Source organism: Dermacentor andersoni, chromosome 5, assembly GCF_023375885.2.
Source record: "Dermacentor andersoni chromosome 5, qqDerAnde1_hic_scaffold, whole genome shotgun sequence".
NCBI classification, from domain to species: Eukaryota; Metazoa; Arthropoda; class Arachnida; order Ixodida; family Ixodidae; genus Dermacentor; species Dermacentor andersoni.
This window is the reverse complement of record NC_092818.1, coordinates 96270778-96290708: the sequence shown is the minus strand read 5'-3', so window position 1 is coordinate 96290708 and position 19931 is coordinate 96270778. Positions and strand designations below refer to the sequence as shown.

General features: G+C 45.7%; 1 protein-coding gene and 1 long non-coding RNA gene across 4 annotated transcripts in view; one reads left to right on the top strand and one right to left on the bottom strand.

Moving 5' to 3' along the window:
- Positions 1–19931, bottom strand: part of LOC140218495 (uncharacterized) — a 258183-nt gene that overhangs the window by 46393 nt on the left and 191859 nt on the right. Inside the window, exon 2 of the long non-coding RNA XR_011894770.1 lies at positions 3536–3617. This is a non-coding gene — a long non-coding RNA (uncharacterized lncRNA). The remainder of the gene's footprint in view (positions 1–3535; positions 3618–19931) is intronic.
- The window catches only part of LOC126530925 (disintegrin and metalloproteinase domain-containing protein 10-like), a 171441-nt gene that overhangs the window by 139227 nt on the left and 12283 nt on the right, over positions 1–19931 (top strand). For all 3 annotated transcript variants that reach the window (XM_050178252.3, XM_055070865.2, XM_055070864.2), the window contains exons 8-13: positions 3961–4089; positions 11811–11988; positions 12677–12836; positions 15229–15324; positions 16021–16102; positions 18201–18328. In XM_050178252.3, the coding sequence (XP_050034209.1) occupies positions 3961–4089; positions 11811–11988; positions 12677–12836; positions 15229–15324; positions 16021–16102; positions 18201–18328 (773 nt within the window). The remainder of the gene's footprint in view (positions 1–3960; positions 4090–11810; positions 11989–12676; positions 12837–15228; positions 15325–16020; positions 16103–18200; positions 18329–19931) is intronic.

The window sequence follows — 19931 nt, the reverse complement described above, 5'->3', positions numbered from 1 at the left end:
CATCCTGGTTAGTGCTATTTCATTGTGAAGACGAACCTGTACTAACTAGGCCAACAACAGCTTCAGTCACCCGCTATGGGATACCTGCGATCTAGTGTGTGAACCGCATGCATCAACATGGCCTTGAGCGGCTCTAGTGAACACTCGCAGGTATAGGCAACGAGTACACAGGTGCGAAAATACGCAATAAAGTGGAGACAAAGAGCGCCACAGCTCAATCGCTATAGCATCGCACACGCCATATGGAGGTCGCGGGTTCGGCAACCACTGGCGCCGCTATCACTTTCATTTCCCTATATCTTTATTAAGAACATGTAGCTTAACGTAAATGTAATTAACCCTCGTCTTCTAATTAGTTTTACAGTTCAATGAAAAAGATAATACGCCTATGCCTTTTTTTTTTTATTTGTCAGCTGGCTCTTTCTCGTTGTCAAGTTCAACTTATCTTTAAGTACGAAGCGAACATAAAAATGTGAGCGAGGCTAAATAGCCCTTACTTAAAGCCACGTCGGGCGCCGGGCCATTCAGTTTGGCGTTGTTTCTGGTTTTCTCTGTTGCTGTTTCTAGGCTTGCGAGCACGTTCATTTTTCTCGTGGAGAGCGCATGATCGATAGCGAGATCTGAACAATGTTTCTAACTGCCTGCTGCGCTTGTAATCTTTCTTATCCTCGTGGAAATAAAAGTCCATACGTTCTGTGTCGGAAAAGCGAGATTTGTGTAAGCGTGCCTGCTGCACAGTTCCTAAAAAAGAACCGACCAGGCAAACAAGGGCTGCATCTTTGCACTTTGCGACAAGCTCGTTCAGCGTCGTTTAAGGTGCCTTAGACTGTGTCATTTCTCTCGCAAGAGTGGCACGGCTATGGCCGGCTTTGCGCTCGTAGGAGCATGTAGCTCGCGTTTCTCTTGGAAACGGCCAAAGAACTTGTGAAATTTCTTTACCTCAGAGGATGGATGGCTGCACGTTTTCTTTGCATGTGCACGGAACGCAGTTACGACATGGATTATGAGGAATGCTGCACGCAATCCGGTAAGGTTTGCAATCACTTTTCTGTTCTGTTTCGAGTCACTTTGTGTACTGTACGAGTAAAGTAGTGTAGGTGTGTCTGTGTGTGTGTGGGGGGGGGGGGGGGGGGGCGAGTTCACCCTGCTACTATGTGTAGATTGGTGTGCTGTTTTGAGTGCATGGCGCAAGTGTATTGTTTCAGTGCACTGACATAGTTGAAATTGTTGATGCTACACGTACCGTTGCGAATGTAAGCACGCGGGTGAGCTTGCTCAACGTAAGGCCGGCAAGACGTGCGTTGGTGAACGCATCTTGCTCCGCATTCAGCGTTTCATTGAAGAAATAGAAAAGACAAACCCGGTTTAGTGGGACTAGATGGTCGCCGGTTGATTGCAACACTTGGTCGTCAGAGACTTCTGTCGCTGAACTTTCCCGGTGCAGTTATGCCTGCAGCATATTTGTTTCCCCGACACAGACATTGAAATGTCGCCCAGAAAGAGGCTTGCGTCAAGCTTTAGACGGGCTTGTTAAATTTTCGTAGTCTCGTGCGTTTCTACAGTCCGACAGCACTCTTTTGCTTTGCGATTGTTACGGACAGAAGTGCACTTTCCAACGGGCATCTGCGAAATGGCGCAGCCCTAAGTGGTGCAGGAACACACCACTGTGAAATAATTTACACCCTTAAATGTGAAAAATGGTGTAAATGTATCGATAACTCACACCTTTAGGGCGTGATTTATATAACTGACACCCTAAAGTGTTAGTTATAGAGACATTTACACCTGTTTTCACTTTTACGGCTATAAATTATTTTACAATGATTTTGCCATATAACATCTGTTTCACCTGATCATCGAGTATTGTGGCAAGCCGGTCGACAGCGTTTACAATAATATATATATATATATATATCTATAGATAAAACGAAATCATGTTTCGGTGAGGCTGCGACCTCGACGGCACTTCCCTTCTATTGTATAAACAAGAATGCTGTTTTGTACAGAGTGCATCACGTGCACAGTACTTGATGACGGGCACGTAAGTCATGTTTACAAAAAAAAAAAAAGACATCGAGACCTTCTTTTTGTGTTATTTTAGTTTGTTTTCTTTGTTTCGCCAATGCCTTCGCGAACGCGATCTAGCTCACGGGAATGAGCCAACTGCACCTGCCTTTTTCCTTGACGCGATGGAATGTATCCGTGGTGTAATAGAGTCGACGCACAATTGCACAAAAACAACCAGAACACAGCAAAATGGCAACAAATGACATTAGACAGATATGACCGTCAAACGAAGCCATGCCCATGATTGAACCGCCATTACAGAAGAGGCGCGGATAAGCCTGGGCGACTTGTTCATTCCACTTGAAGAGTATACACAGTGTGACCGAGCATTCATGCACGCTTTGTAAGATGGCGTAATAGATTCTAAAGTTTGCTAAAATAATAGCCAGGATCTAATCACCAGTCTTGAATACCGCGTTACAGAGCGCTGAGCAGTTATCGTGACGGTATCTTTTGCCGCCCTTAGCTTCTAGACGGAAAAGAAATTCAGTACGCACGTCAAATGAGTTTCGCCACCACAAAATGACCTACAAAAAGGAAATTACATAAAGAACTAAATATACCAAAGGTTAAAACGCGCTTGAATTACTCATATAAAGGAAGAAGCGGTAGAAGCAACTTGAGCTAAGCCTGTGATGTCCATTTTTATCCCTAGATATGTTTCAAAGGCCAGTGCTGTATAGTAACATCATTGTGTTTAAAATTGCATTGCACATTTTTGCTTAGAATTAGTGTCTATTTCTGTTAAAAGGTTTACTTTGCTGCAGCTCTGTGTGTCTGCGGCTATTTGCGGTGTGAATGAGCTGTTTTCAGTGCTGCGGTCTTCATCAAACATTTTACTGCTCTTAACCGTAGCCCCGAGGCCGTGCGCATGTCTCATATGTTTTCGAGTGAATCGACAAATAATAAACGAATAAAAATAAACTGATTAAGGACAAGTCTGCATACGATAAGCTCAAGTTGCCATACTCGTCTCAGGGCCCTTTTTGGTGAAGAATTAAGCTTCGAAAAACTACTGTTGTGGATAAATCTGACCAAATAGCACGTCCGGCATCGAAGCAATATCTTAAGGCCGTTTCACGTGAAGCAGCGCTTTATTGCGCTTTGATGAATGCACGCGTGTTATTCGCATTCCCTTTCCAAAAGAGCATATCGCCGCCAGCTGTGCCTTGTGCATCTGTGAAGCGTCTAGTTATAGGCTCGACCACCAGTTGGAATTGAGACACTTTTCCGAGGTCGGCACAAGACAGCTATACGCCAACAAATAAATAAGATTTGCTGTTTTCTATCAAAGCTTTTCTTTCGCAAGTCTTCGGAAGCATTGTTTGTTCGAAAGGAGATTTAAGAAAAGAGCCCGCTGGTACGTATTTCACGAAGCTCGTTCTTGTTGGCTCGCCATTCTGTCCGCAAGACCGATTTGAGTGGCGAACTTCAGAGATGCCAGAATATAAGAAACCATGGTACTCACGAAGAGGTATGTGGATCGTCTGACGCAGCAGTAACATCGCACGTGCCGAATTGCGGGAAAGAGTCACGCCAGCCGAAACTAGCTGAAAAAGAAAAAGAAGAAAGCAAGCGGTTCTAACTACTCAGCTCGAAATAATGTAACGTTTCCACCCTTAAGCTATTCCCTCTAGCGCTTCGTCAGTGATTCGAATGTCGCTCCGACCGCGTTATCACCGGAATCGATCTGTCGTGAACGGTGGATGATAACTTGATAAGGAAGGAATAGAATCGAGCGGAAGGAATCTTTACAATACGCCGGTCCAATGAACGTCATGTCCCTTGACAAAAACTCTGGAATCTGTCGCGGGAATTGTGAAGCAGCAATGGTGGTGTGGTGCCGCGGGTTTTTCTGACTGGCGCCTTTCGTATCGGCCCCACCCCACGCAGCACTACCGGGGCAGCCTCAAGAGCCTGAACACAGGCATCGTGACGCTGCTCAACTACGGCAAGCACGTGCCCCCGATTGTGTCCCACGTGACGCTGGCGCACGAGATTGGACACAACTTCGGCTCACCGGTGAGTGACGGACACTGCTCGCAGCTGGCGCTGCTGCAACCTAAGTTCACGAGACGAAGTCCCTTCCCTGTTGAGTCGCAGTGATACGGTGACCAGACGAATCATCAACAAAATGAGAGAGGGAAAAGTTCATCCATCATGGGGAACTGTATGAAAATGCCGCGGTTATAGGTCGTTTTGAAGGGGGGAGAGTTGCGGTCATAAAATAAAGTAGTAATTTAAAGTAACAGTTCGAACAAAAAAATACTGCAGCGGACAAGGATTACATTTTGTGCGTCGCGTAACATTGTGATAGCTCAAGTAAATGAAGGCAATAAATAAGGCCGGGGATATCCAATGTGTAAATAAACGTAAGCTTATATGTGCTTTATTAACGTGGAACTTTCTTTGCGTATCCTTCGCTAAGATAACGTGCAACAAACGCGCTTCTTGTTTCCGACGGATTTTGTGCACCACCCAGACTCAGAGAATGCTAACACCATTACATGCATATCGCAGTCCACGGTAGGAAATACTGTATCAGATGAACAGAACGACGTGGGTGGATGGGTGAATGAATGAATGAATAATTTAATTAATGATGGAAGGTATTTTAAATCTGAACGAGAGCCGGTGAAGGATATGAAAGTAAAGAGAAAGGAAGCTGCGCTCGAATGCCTATTCTAATAATAGAACAAGCCCACTCGCCAACGTCACGCAAAACACGTGCGTCACATGTTTACAGTGCCCCGAGAGTATCGCTAAGTGGGAAACCGCGCCTCGTCGATTAATGACACAACCAGCCATCGAGGCCATCAAGGCCGTATCTTATTTCTGGCAGCCACCTAAACCAAACAATGGCGCCCTCCAGCGCACTCACGAAAACCATGCCATACTTTGGATCTACATAGGCACACTTAAAGAACAAGAATGACACAACGAAACAAAATTTCGGTCGGTGTTTTAAAATGTCAAGGCGAAGGGCTTCCGCGTTGGCGCTGCTGCAAACATCGACAAGCATTCCTCTATGATGTTCAGCCGCATACGAACCTTTGCAACAGCCGCTTTCTTGATGCACCGTATGTCCTTCGATTGTTCGTTATCAGGTCTCTGTTGCCGAGTGCGATGTCGCCTGTTCGATTCCCTACCGCGGCAGCCGGCCGTTTATTTAGATTCGGGCGCAGGCTATAGAACTCACGGGGGCCCACGAATTACTCCATTACTCCTCGCCCCATTCATTAAGGCGTTCCTAATAACCCATTGTGACGTTTAGGGGAGCCATACAAGTTGTTTTCCATATGATTTTCATTCTGTGATCGACCTGCGCCGCTTGCCTTCCTTGGCGGTGATTATTGATTCGAAGCTGTTGACCACGCTTTTCTCGTCGCGTGTCCTCAACGCAATCGCGAGTTCGATCTTGGACGGGCTCTGAAGCGGGCTCTGAAAAGTTAAAAGAGGATATTAAAGTCGAGTCAGTAATCACTAACGTCTGGCATACACGTCAGTGTTTGGTTCGTTTCCAAAAAAATAATAAAAAATATGCGTGGACGTCGATGGCAAGTCGCCACGTGTTATTTAAAGCGACACTCGCGCGTTTCTAAATAGTAGATGTCAATAACTGGTATCATATATATGCACCGCAAGGGTGCTCTAAATGAAGGAAAATGTGAAGTTAGGTCTCTTTCGAGCACGGCTACCCCATAATCGCAATCACACTATTTGCGCGCTTAGCAGCAAGAACTTTAGTTGCTATATGTGGACAAATCCAGGCTAGTGGTTTTTTAAAGGCCTGGGTCAAAACGGGAAACGCAATACAAGCCACGAAGGCCTTGCTGTTAAACTGACGCTAGGCAGGTTTTATAGACATTCTTTGATTTTTTTATAGTCATATAGGCTTCATTTGTTTATTTAGAGATGCTTTTCTTGTCCTCTCTACCTCTTGCATTTTCGTCTTCATGACCGGCCCTACTGTGTGTGATATGCACTGTGCTCTATTTTATTTTTTAGATTTGTCCTGTTGCTCTTCCTTTCCTCTTTCCTCCCCTCCTTCCTATCTTCCATTTCTGTGTTGCTGTCACCTCCCTTCTGAAGAGTAGGCAGGCGTTGTGTCCCTTCCGGTGGCAGTTGCCGGCCTGCTCCTCGCTTTCCCTTTCCTGTTAATTGTATATATGTGTTAAAAACAAACAATAATAATAATATCAAACAGTGCATCTGAAGCAGCAAGCTCTACATATAGCATGGCTGACGTGTTCAGTTCCCGTCAATCTCTTCACCTCTCTCAAAACGAATAATGTAAAATCAAATAAAATAAGAATGAAGAGAAAGTATAACAAGATACCAGCACTTCACACACTAACACATGCGACCTATGGGTGTATAAAGGGTGCTAGTTTTGTTCCATGGCTAACACCCTCATTCTTAAGGGATACGATCGAATAATTGATGGGGATGAACGAAAATCTTGTGGCTAGTAAGCACAATAATAGCAGCGACAGGCGACATGAAAACGGCATAAAATACACTTCCATACAGCTATCACTGTCAAACTATCGTGTCAGCTGTTTATGTGCCTTCCAGGTGGCCAGAAATAGACAGTTTTCACCTACGATTTCTCTTACTGCAGCTGTAGTTTGAGCTCGCTGTCATTTACAGTAATATTTTATAGCCTATAGGAGTTAAATTTAACTGTCAAGAGAGATAATATTTTTTAGAATAAAGTTGCGACGATGACTACAATAACCCTTAATCACTTCGCAGACGAAATTTTAACATTAGTCTTATTTAATTTGTTTATTTCCGCATTCCCTTATGGTAGCTTTGTTGTTCATTTTAATTAAAGCACCTAAATTAGATAATCAGCGTCTCAGTGCTGAGTCATATTCTTCATATGCTGCTTTTTTGTTTCAGTTATTGCACTTTGAAGTCGTATTCAATTATTGCACTTTTGGCCTGCGCGACTCGATTGTTATGGTACCTTCTACTGGTCGCTTTCGAGTGCTCTAGAGTGCCCTGGCGATATGGTTTGCATTCGGCTTGTCGAAATCTAGTGGTAGGAACACATTCGCCCAGTTCATTCTGAGAGTGTGCGCTCTATATACCTCAGAGCGCTCGGAGGCACTTTCACGATTCGATCTGGGAGCGCCAACGTGATCTGAAAAAATTATCGCGATCACGTGATTCCTGCGATTGCTCTGGGAGCAGCCAAACGCTCGGCGCAGGTATGTTATAGCTGACTCCGATGCCGGGAGGTCTCCGCATCGCTGCAAACCGATGTGGAACGCGGCAAAAAGCAGTCGAACGTACCATCAATGTGTATGCGCCACAGCGTGATATCATCATCATCATCATCATGGTCATCATCATCGTCATCGCCATCATCATCTTCACTCCATTCTTTTTTCCTGGCGGTTTATAGCCAAAAGAACAAAGCACTAAGAGATTTCGCAGACTTCGATCGGTTCTACTCCTTTCTTCTATTGGCACCGTATTATTCAGCGCGAACAATCTGCATCAAGCTATAACAATAAAAATAACCCTCAGCCACAATAGTTAAGAGGCAGGGGATGTGTGATGTAGCTGAATTCCTGTGGAGCCCTAACACATAGCCTCGAATAGTTTCAGTTTGTAGTAGATCCTTAGACGCGCACACAGTTATCCCTTAAACTCGGAAGTGACGTCCCTTAACTCAGCAAAAGAAATCACATTTGCTGTAAAACCGGCTTTCCGCAAACTTCTGTGGCTGACTTTACCTATGTGCATGTGCCTATTTACGGATACAGAGACGTGCATTTTCCCTTGTGCATTAATAAAGAATGATTTTGCCCTCACAACTGCTCTGTTCTTGATTAACTTTCACAGAGCGAGATGGTATTTTATGGTCTGGATCGTTCAGTGTATCACTCGGCTTCTGCCCGGTTCTCAAGAAAGAACACGCGAAAAAAAAAATTCCCTGCCGTAAAAACAAATCTTGAAGCGCACTGCTTTCCCGTACAGCAAGCGATGAGAGCGGCCACGTGTCGTCACAACTGCCATGTATTGGACACCCCTTACGGCAAAGGCCTCAACGAAGGCAACTTGAAATTTTATTTTCTTTAAAGTGACAAAGCAAGTAACAGTGCCAAGTTTCATATAGACCGTTTTTTCGTAGGCGCCGCCATATTGTGAACGCAGTGGCGCCGCCTATGAGCAGCGCCATACTGGCTTGGGTGAAAGCGGTCTTTTGCATGGCAGGCATACGCTCGGCGGTAGGTTCTGGCGTTTGTTTTCGCGGTCGTGCGGTCTATTTTAGTATGACGTGCGTCTTCTACGTGGTAAACGGTTCTGTGAGACGTGCTGAAGTGGTTTAAGGCGTCATGGCCGGAATTTCTGCTGGCGTTGAGGTGGACGGAGCACCCAGCGCGATGTGTGGGCGCAAATTTGAGCCTACGATCAGCCTCGAAGATCAATTGTGTATTTCTGAATGTTCCAATCACTAATCTGACCGTATTGCAGCATTATCCTCTATTTCTAAGCTGCGGTTTAGGAGCCATGAAACATACTCGACGATCGTAACAGCGTGGGCACCGTTCTGCTACGATAGGAGCTGTGATGTTATACTTTGACAAGCGTTCAAACTGTTCGCTGCAGGTTACATTGCGTGACTACTTGGTTCAATGAATGAGGTTTCCGCCCCTGAATAAAATAATTTTGGCAAGTAATAGCAGCATACCTTACAGTCTGAATTAAGCTTGTCCAGCAAAGGGACTGTTTACGAAATGCGCGAGCGTCCTAAGCAGTGGTAGGTGCTGGATTACAGATATCTTCGTTCTATATACCGCATGGTCCAAGCATACGGCATCAGCGGTTATATATTCATAAACGTTATGCGGCGTGACTATGCTAGGTCGTATTGCGGCGTTAGTTCGTTTTCTCTTGCTTTTTCGAGAAAGAGGATGATAACCGAATTTTTTTTTCGGTTTTGTTCGTTCCGTTCTCTAGGACGCACTCACACGTATTACGAAAATTTTGTCCTCAAATATAGGCATCGCATTCTTTTTATGCGATCCCTCTCATATATGGCTGTATACAGGCCAAAAAGGCAATGCCAAAGCGCACAGCTTACATATGTATCGTGCTGGTTCACCAACCAGTGATCGCTGTGTTGAGCAGCGCCATCGGCCTCATGCAGGAAGGCTAGCGTAGGCATATGGTAATTTGAAGCCTACTAGACTTGAAATGCGCGAGAACGATGCCGGTGCATTACAAATATTTGATAGCGCCTGCCGCTTAGATGTTTCGTGGTTGCCTCAGGTTGGCCGTGCACGAGCATGCGCTCTTATGCTTTATGTTTTACTCCCTACGCCAAGCGATCAGCTAGTGAGCAGATTTACCATTTCATGCTGCTAATATAGAGACACTGGTTTTCTTTGTTGCATTAAAACCGATATAAGCAAAATGGTTCACAACACATACGCACATCGAGACTGATAATGTGCGTACACCACGGCTGATAAAGCCCGTCACATTTTTGCGCCCCCGAGAGATATTTCCGCCTACTGTAGTTACCGATGCACCGAAAGGCTGCCCTGACGACCTTATATGATCGGACATGGCGCAAATTTCACAAAGTACGATTTAAAACATCTCGAAGTGGTTCCGCAGCACGCGACAGCAATACTTTCAAGCAGCGCCGCGCCGGCTCGCCCAAGCCAGAGAGGAGGAAAGGCTCTCCGCGCGCCCTATCCTCCTCGCCCGATGAAAAGGTCTATAAGCTATCCGGATCATAAAATGTGATGTTTCTGTATCATTTGAGCGAAGGCAGAGCCGACAATAAGGGCAAATAAACGTTTATATGATGTGCAGAAAAAAACACGCCTCCGCGTGTTGTTGCCACCATAAGTCATCCCCGGTAAATTTCATTATGATTACGCGACTAAGTAATTCGCTTCACGTTATCTTTTTTTCTTCAGCCTGTTTTCTTGCATTCGTCGGCTGATTTCAGTGCGGTTGTCATTCGTTTCTTGCGTCAAACGCTGTCCCGCCGCTTTTGGCCACTCCCGTTCCAACTTATCTTTTTGTATTCGAATGCGTGGCTTTGTAAGGCGGACACCACAACATAAACGATCAGCTCGAGCGACTAAATATCCAACTACGAGCACGACACATGGCGTACGATAAAGGTGCCTTACATTTGCCGTAGCGGTACGTGGCAGTACGGCTTCTAACAGAAGCTGAGCCCGGAATAAACCGCACATTCACAAATGGAATAATTAGAAGCGAAGTGCATGAACGCGCGGCTGTGAATGTTTCAGAATCTTGACAAGCGAAGTTCTCCTTTAGGCGGCATTTGTTTACTTTGAAAAGCTTTTAAGTTGCGAGAAACTAGGGATAATTAAAGGGGCGCGAATTTCAAGCGAGTAATGAAATCTAGTTTTTCTTTTTTTTGTGTGTGTGTGCCTCTTACTTTGTAAACGTCCTGCGCCTGACATCTTGTTTGCCTCCTTGGAACATTCTCAACGAGAAAGAATAACGCCTCGCCGAAGTGAGGAGGACGTTAGCGAAAAGCGAATTAATGAGACGGAAGGTTCTGGATACGAAGGTTCGCATTAAGTTGTGCTCTTACTTGGCCATTTAACTTATTAAAGAGGGCGAGGGAGAGAGAGAAAGCTATTAGGAAAGAGTGAGCAAGGGCAAGAAAGAAAGGAAGAAAACGAAGAGCAACACACTAGTAAAATACAGCCAAGACTGCAAGTGCATGCTTATAGTCTTAATTTGGAGCACTTTGCGCACGGAATATTTATAAGCTTGTCAGCGCACCCTGAGCTGTATATATATATATATATATATTTTGTTTCGCAGTGCATGTAATATCAGTAAGACTGCGGCAGTGATCCGCTTTGAGCTATGCAGTGTTAGCGGACTTTTGGACGTAGCGGGCTGCAGGCGCTTTCAGCAGTGGGTGTGACACCCGTTACAATGTTCCAACAGACGGAACGCCCCCCCCCCCTCCCCCCCCCCCCCACAATTCGCGAAATATGTTACCGCGAACCTGATGCATCACGTGTGGGCAACAAGCGAAAGGAAGCAATTGTTCACTAAGGTCCTGGCTTAGCAGAATTTTCCGGGGAACATGAAAATTGATCCGTGCACGTTGTAGAAAAATTACTCGACTTAATATTTGAATAACGCGCCTCGTCAGACTTCGCCCGACTACGCCTTTGTAAAAGTCGGGGGTAAAATGCAATTTGCTATTGAATGTAATGTCCAGTGTAATTAAAATGTAACTTTGCTGAAGTTCCAAATACGAAGTTTTCGCTATTTTCTTCAAAGAAATGGGAAACGAAGGTGTTCATGTGACGTCAAACAGCTTCGCCGTACTTTGCTTTAGCCTAAGTGTCAAAGAAAATGGCTTGATTGTTCCAGTAATCGCGTTAAAACAAGAGTAAAAAAAAACAGCAATGTTTCGGCCATGATACTGTTTTTTATTTTTATTCATTAATGCCCTCGCGGGAGCGTATTACATATTTAAACCGAAAGTTCTTATTAAAGTTGCTCTCGTCCTATAATTGGCACACTCGGTCCACGGCAGAGCAAGAAGCTTGTCGTCATTCCTTGCTCACAGAGTCCTCGTATCCACGTTGTATCCAAGAAAATACTCGGAAAATCGTCTAGACCAGTGTTTAACTTTGAAGCGGAGTAATAGGATCGAGCTCGTTAGGTAAGGGGACAAAAACGACTAAACTCGTGTTGTTTTTCGAGCGCAGCACGACCCGAAGGACGACAGCATGTGCACCCCTGGCGGAGAGAACGGAAACTACATCATGTTCGCGCACGCCACGTCCGGCGACAAGAGGAACAACAACCGCTTTTCACCCTGCAGCCTGAAAAGCATCAACGCAGTGCTCAACTCGAAAGCGAGAAACACGAAGGGATGCTTTTCAGGTAAGCGCCACAAACTGGACGCTGTCTGCGAAGTCTTTGAAGCCCGCAGACAAAAAGTAAGCCGCTGAGCAGTGGGACGCACTTGAGGTTTAGACAATGCCTGCTGGACTACATAAAGTCTGTATGCTCTGACTGTGGACGTCAAAGGGTTGCTGCCACTCTCATTGAATATCACGTTAAGAGAGAGAAAGGGGGAGCGAAGAGTCGCAGCGCCCTCCAGGGAACAAATGTAACGGCTAGCACATGTATAGATAACACGCGGAGTGACAGTTCATGTGAGCGGGCTCTTACACCTTTATCAACGCCTACTATGCGTACGCGCCAAAGTCGGATTTGCTGACTGAAATACAAGCATAGCACAAAACAAGCAATTGCTGCAATGGCACCATATGGGGGTAGGTAAGCGTTAATGGTGCGCAATGTGCATACATGACAGCACGTTGACCACCACCAATGGTGTAACACTATTATACCGACGGGAAGATATATGCGCATTGCGGTCGGTGCACGTGCCCTGCAGGACAATTGCGGTATTGCTTTAAGAAAATTTGTGCACGGGATGGGTCAATCACTCTACGTCCGATGCAACTGGAGCATTCCTTTAGCGTAATACGTTCCGAAATGTGGCGTCGTGTTATGCTTCTGCGCTCACAGACATTTGGGGTGGGTCGCGCGTGCGCAAACGCAGAGCCCCAAGACTCGATCTGCGGCAACGAGGTGGTAGAGGCCGGCGAGGAGTGTGACTGCGGCTGGGAGGACGACTGCCTCGAGCCCTGCTGCTTTCCCATGCGATCCAACCCGCCGCGAGACGAACCGCCCTGTAAGCTCAGGCCTAACGTCGTGTGCAGGTGGGTCTTACTGGTGGCCACATCCGTGTTATGGGACAGGTGTTCCGTTGTGATTCCTTTTGTCTTTACATTCAAAATTTCTTTCTTTCCTACCGCCGTACTCTACGATTTGTCATTGTTCTGCTTTAGTCTGCTATCAGTCATCTCGTTCTCTCTTTCTTCACCCCTTCTTCCTATATTAAATTTCTTTGTTTTTATCCCCTTCCTATTCCTGAAGAGTAGGCAGGCGTTGTGCCCTTTTCAATGGCAGTTGGCAGCCTGCTTTGTTTATCTGTCAATGGTGCATACGATTTTCCAACAGAGCAATAATAATACTAATTCATTTATTATCACTCATCGCACTGAGCCGTCGATAACGACGGCACAGTGTTGTGCCAGCAAATGATGCATGGAAAAAAGAATGAGAAATGAAGTGTTACAAAATAGGACCCCTGATATTTTGTCGTAACTCATTGTTCAGTCACAGCGCGCACAAAACACGAGGGACGCATGCAAGCAGATTGTGCACGCTGTAGTTAAATAATCAATCAATACCAGCTCACGAAGATTTCAGTTCTATAGCAGCTTTGAGCTGCACTCTTCGCTCAGTATTGGCGGGCGCTTAGGTCTCATGGCTCTTGAAAGTAGATTCTTGCCAGTAAATGTAGAGCTTAAGATGACGTAGAGGTAAAATGACCTAAGGTTGAACGGACAGCGCCTTGACAGCCACTTCGCGCGTGCGCTTTCCTGGGCCCGTACATTTATTTGTAATTTTGTTCTTGGGAAGAAAGTATGTTTCTTCTTCACATTAACACTCGAGAGGCTATAGTCACACTCACGGAATGCTTAGAAGGTCCAGGACACAGCCCTACAACTATTCTCAGTTTGTCATCATCTCTGAGAGTAGAAGGGGCAATATATGGTTATAGAAAACTGATAAAAATAAATGTATACTGTGCCTGCCACACACGTTCTAACTCGAAATTTCAATTTGATATCGCTGCCTGCAAGATGCTCCGACTGACAGCAGCCACAATTCTGGCATGAATGTTGTAACTTCAGGAAGTTGGAGTTACCGCTGAGTGAAGTGCTTCGAAACAGAGTCCGAAACGACATCAGACGTCTTGCTCCACACGCACCCAATAAGGCAACAAGGGCGCCTCCATTGAACTGCGTCCTCATTTCTTTTACACGTGCGATAAAAGTATCCCTAACCGGAGAACGCTTGCAGAAACTATCAACACTGTCTGAAGAAGCGCATGCGGAAAGAAAAGAGGAAAAAGAATAAAGGCAACGCATGACGATTATGAGATATTCCCGGTTCTTGCAATCGCTTGTGATGCTTCAGTGACAAAAGCATGACGTTCGAGATTGGATTCCGTTACTCCGACCGAGCCGTAGGTATACGGGAAAGGTGGGGTGATTTATTCCTTCCCCATGTAGTGTTGCCAGACAGCTGTATGGTTAGACAGCAAAATAAACTGAATATGAAACAACACTTTATACCACCTACTACCCCGAATTCGCTCTAATTTTGCTAGCGTGCGGGGTGAGTGCGGTTCATGCTCGAAAAATGATGTCAACGCCACTTCAGGAATTCTGAAATGCAATACCATGCACCCCTAATTAACGTCACACATTTGATTGTTGCACTTCTATGGCTGTTCACGTTGAAACTAGCTTGCAAGTGCTTTATCCTCATTACGCACGAAGGAAAAACGACAACAGCCCGTTCGTAATCGCACAACCTCGTGCGGTGATTATTGTCGAAGCAACAGAAAGCCATGACCGAAATTCTAGGTCACGCTTCTGAAATGTGCATTCGGGAGCAGTTCTCCCACAGCACTGCTAGCATTGCGACTGTCAGTGCAAAGAGAACGCAATAGGGCAGCACGTGACAGCGGCTGCCGCAACATTTCAGGTGATCACACGTGTTTGGCGCCACGGAACGCGAGCGCGTATTAAATAAATGTGTGCAGCAGCTGTATCACGAAGTTTAGTCTGCACAGCTTCGGACCCCTGCGATAAAGTGCGTGCCTGGTATGAACGTTCAGAAGTAGCTGGGCGTAGAATACAGTCATCTTACGGCACAGGCATGACAGGAACGTGTATAACGTACGTCCCCTGAGAAAGTGAAAGTTGCCCAACTTTTGTGCCGTGATGGGTGATTCGAACGAGGAAGCATGTTATTCATATTGCAACAACGCATAAAGGTCAACACCTTGTGAGCGAGTCGAGGGGGCCACCTTTGATTTCTTTCTGCGTAATAATGCATGTCACGGGTTAGTTCAGTAACCAACCATTTCGTCGAATGCCGCGTTCAAGTTGGTCGCGTGATAAAGCACGCCTGTTACACGCGTGTGGCGAAAATGTTGAGCCAACATAATTTATCGCCTGTCTTTGTCCTTTCCAGCCCGAGTCAAGGTCCGTGCTGCACTCAGGATTGCGTTCTAAAGATAGGGGACAAGTGCCGGGATGACAACGGATGCCGGAGCGCCAGCTATTGCGAATATCCTTTGACCTTACTTTATTGATTTTTCTTTTTACCGAAGCAGGAATGCGCCTTTGTTTTATTGTATAGTTCGATCGGTACGTGCTGCGAAAAAACGGGAAGGAGGACTCTTAAGTCCTAAGTTCACTGTCTTTTAGAATCGATAAAGGGAGAAAGAAGTAGTCGCCACTTCCAAATACCACAAATAATTCGATGAAGTGTATCCCTACACCATCGATCCAGCTGTGATAAAGTACGATTTGCTTGCACAATTGCATGATATGCGAGGACTTCGCAGTTCATGAGCATATTGCACGTTCCTTCCCGGAATCGTGTCGCACGGACACATAAAAGCTAAAAAAAAAACAGTACAATGCAGCCAGTATGGGCTTAAAAGTGCAGTATTTGTCGCAGTGATCATGCTGTACAATGCGCTGTGAACTGATCAAATCAGTGCACACAATTAAGTTGCGAAGAACCCCTGTTTAGCGACACGTTATCAGGTTCAGCTATTACTGTGTACACCTATAAACGGGATTTGCTAAGAGGCTTAGCTACACGGTAGCATCTGCAGCGTGACAGTAAGCGCAGTCGGAAAAGACTGGGACAGTTTGATAGAAATTCCGGTGTCCCTTAACCATACATTAGTGGTGCAGGTCGAGGTATCTCTCCTTTATGCCTCTCTCACCTTCTGTCCCTTAACCACATGGCCACTGGTGAAGGACCACAATGCCCGTCTTCGACAAGCAAACCTAACAAGACCATCTGTAACGAGGAGTTCGTCTGCTACATGGGGGTAAATATGGATATTTTCTTTGTTTTTTCGTTGAAGGCGGATTGAACAGTTGTACAACAAGGAGGGCGGCTGGGTCTTTAATGCGATTAGTATTCTCAAGAAACAACACCCAGTTTGCGGCATGTGACTGTATGTTTGTTTATCCGTTTCTAACCTCTTTCTCGCCCGATTGGTTTGCTGGTTAGTTTACCCATGGTTTAATGGGTAGAACGTCTTGCTGCTGTGCTCATGGAACCGGGTCGTCGGACGAACTTGGTTCACTGGGTATGTGAAACTGGGCATGTGGGGCTCATCAATGAGGGCCTTTCACGCGAACTTGGGTCACCCGGTATGTGCCGCTATTCGATGAAAAAAGAAAAATCCCTCAACATTTCTGCAGCGCTAGGCGAAATCAAATCTGCGTCATATGTATTCAGGCAATCTTGTCTACCCAACGTGGTGCGTGTCTCAACGTTCAGACACGCACCACGATGGGACAGTGCGACGCCGCCGCAGGATAGTGCAGCATCCCCAGAAGGAAGCGCTAGAGGAGAGTCCGCCAGCAATACACGCCTCATGCATGACGTGTTGCGGCGGTGCCAATAACATGTGTCGTTGCAATGCTTCAGCGCTGGTCGCATTAATGCCAACAGTCATCCTGAGATGGCTTCTGCCGGCATTTTTTTTTTCATGCGTTGCCCCAAGCACGACGAAGGCCAATTAAGTATTATCTATAACTGGTTTAGGCCCCGTTCTGTTCGAGAGGAGCTGAAAGGCTAACAAAGAAGAAAAAGCTGACTTTATCGAAAATGTGAACAATCAAACATTGGGACGCATACAGGTTTCTGCACTGTGCGCCATAGGTTGAGCCAGAACTCAGCTGACTGTATTTTATCAAGGTAATTGGGGCAAAAACGATGATAATGGCAGATGTCACTTAGGCATGGAACTACGGCAGCTGTAACGTTCGTAGAGGCGACACAAGAACACGGAGCACGTACCTAATTGTTCCACCACGTGGCATTGACGTTCGAAGCACATGGAATAGCTCATTAGTTTGTTTTCTTTTAAAAAAAAACCCTTCTACAACGCTGTGGCGTTCTTCAGCAGCCGCCACAGCGGCTCCTGAAGTCTCCTATATATACGCAACGCTTGGTTGTTAATCGGGCTTCGATATCCGGCGCTTTTTGGGGGACAAACGTCGCTTTCTTGTTTTCACAGAACTCTTCCGTCATTTCGCAGACATACTTATAATCGCACCAGTGAGTCGCACACAATAGGAACTGAAGAAGCGAGGAGATGAAGAAATCAAAGGTTTATGATACGATCGTGCATCTTTCGAGGGTATTGCAAAGGCAAGTTCTTTTCGCCGAAACCTCTCAAATACAGGGTGGCAGTTACTTCTTCTTGGAGCACTGAAGCGGGGCGTGGTGCTTAGGCATTTATTTCGATGTCCAGTCGTGCCACTGTTCGGGAATATATATACCCCAATCATCATGCCATCGGTATGTCTACTGCTAGGAAGCTTGTAAATTCAAAAAAAAAAAAGAAAATGCAGAGGCACAAACGTTCAACTGTAGGATGAATATACTGCGCCTTGGAGCCTCGGACGAGCAGATAAAAAAAAAAGAAGAAAGGCTCTGCTATAGTTTAGCGTGCACAAAACAAAAGCCGTAAGTTAGCAAAGCCAATTATATATAATCGCTGAACGTTGGTGTAGATTGCGCGGGAAAGACAGTAACATATGGGTACGCGGTTGGGCAATACAAAACCTCCAAGACAGCCATTACTAGCACAAAAATATGCGGCGCTATGACATAAGTTACACTGAGATTACGACTTTCAGTCCTTTTTCGTACAAACAGTGAAGAGCCCCGAAAGATCTCACGCCCGGCGTGTGTGGTGCATTCTCCTTGTAACAATTGTACGGAAAGAATTTATCTGCAGATAAGCGTGGTCGACCATGAACCATTGGTGATGCGGGTACTCGCGCAAGTTTCAGAGCCTCAGAGGAACCATTTGGTTGTACCTCGCACTGAGGTCTGTGCAAGCCCCGTGACGTGTCGTCAGTGCGTGAGAGTGTGATGTCACTTCTTACTCTCGACTATCCTGTGCGCAGGAGTGCACGGGCTCCATCTGCATCGCGTACGGCCTGCAGTCGTGCCAGTGCAAGCGCAGGCCGCGCGACCCCGTGACCAAGGCCTGCGAGTTGTGCTGCCGCCTGCCCGGGGATGACTCTACCTGCAAGTGAGTGCCGAGGCCTGGTTTTTTCTCTTTTTAGGTTCCCATTTACACGTCAAGAGGGCGCTTTATAGGCTTAATTGGTGGCTGTTCATGTTTTTATTTTCGCGTTACGTACAACACTAAAACCCGAATCATGGAAACAGAGAACACTTGCACACACGAATGGTGCGCTAAATTGCATCTGATATGTTTTGTAATTGACGATGTATCTATAAAAGGTGGTGAGTGCAATGATCAGGACTTTCATTCCTGATCATAATAGCCTTTATAAATGCCTGGCCTGATACGAAATCAGTCAGGTTTGAAATCGTTCTTCCGTGTGTTGCTCCTTTCCGTTTTCTGATCTGCATGTTGTAGACAGCACAGGAAGAAAAATATCCTCATTTAGTATGCCTAGAAAACTAGTATTGGGACGAAATGTGTGAATGAACACCTGACTAAAGCTCGCCTACGAGAAACCAGGAAAAAGTGCACGTGAAAAAGGTTTAGGCACATCTGGTTCCGCAACTTGTAGCCTTTTCTTGCATAACAGATACTAAGGGAGCGCTTACATATGTCCCTTCGTCTTTGATTGCTGGTGCTTCAATAATTTACCCAGCGTGAAGGGGCTTGTGCTTTTTAGGAACGTTTCTGAGTAGCAGTCTGAACCGGCATGCCCAACTTTACAGCTCAGTGCATTTCTTTTTACCAGCACACTTAAAAGAAAAGCAAAAAAAGAAAAACATCTTCCACTGTTTCACGTGTGCTAGCCATCAAAACACACTTTCTGTACCCATAATTTCTCGCATTTTTCGACAGTGGGCGTATTCGTTAACAAACCCCCTAATGCACCCTTACTCCACTTTTTCTTTACTTCAGAAGCGTAAAAAGATATACTTTACAGAGTGTTCAGTGTGCTCTTGACACTATAAGTTTTAAACAAATTAAAAGCCGTGGGAGTGATTTTCCCAGCGGTTTGCTTTGAGTCATTGTCTGAGTATACGTCATGCAGTCACAGTTGGCTACACATGTCATCCTGCTGCCTCATATCTACGGCGTTTATGATATTCTCCCAAGCATTACTCATCATTTTGTTACAAACACTGAGGAACATGCGTTATTAGAGCCCGATAAGCATACACCGTGCAGAGGCAGGGTAGGTGTTCATAAGTTTATGGTGTTCGCGGTCATTTCAAGCACAGAAAAGCTATTTCTGCCTCACCCACTTGTAGCTCGATCGAAAGCATGATAAACAATAGTTTCAAATTAATCTATCTAGTTCTGTCTCCCGCCCCGCCTCGTTCCTGCCGACGATGGGTCGCCAAAGGGGTTTAAGGCAGAACCGCCCGATTGCTACAGGAAAGAGAGTCGCCACCAGCTGCCCAGTCGGTCTGGTGCGCTCTTACCGCTACATGTACACAATATTCTGCTATATCTGAACATATAGTACAATATTTGTTGTTTCGTCTTCGTCTGCTCCAACAATCTGCCTCTCGTCCTCCACCTCAAAGTCACAATAGTCGGCAATTCTGCCCCTGTGGCGTTGATTTTGAAGCTTTTAAATAGAACGTCTTAATTCTAACAATACAAGCTTTGACACTTCTTCCAATGGGTGTAAGAGGGTGAG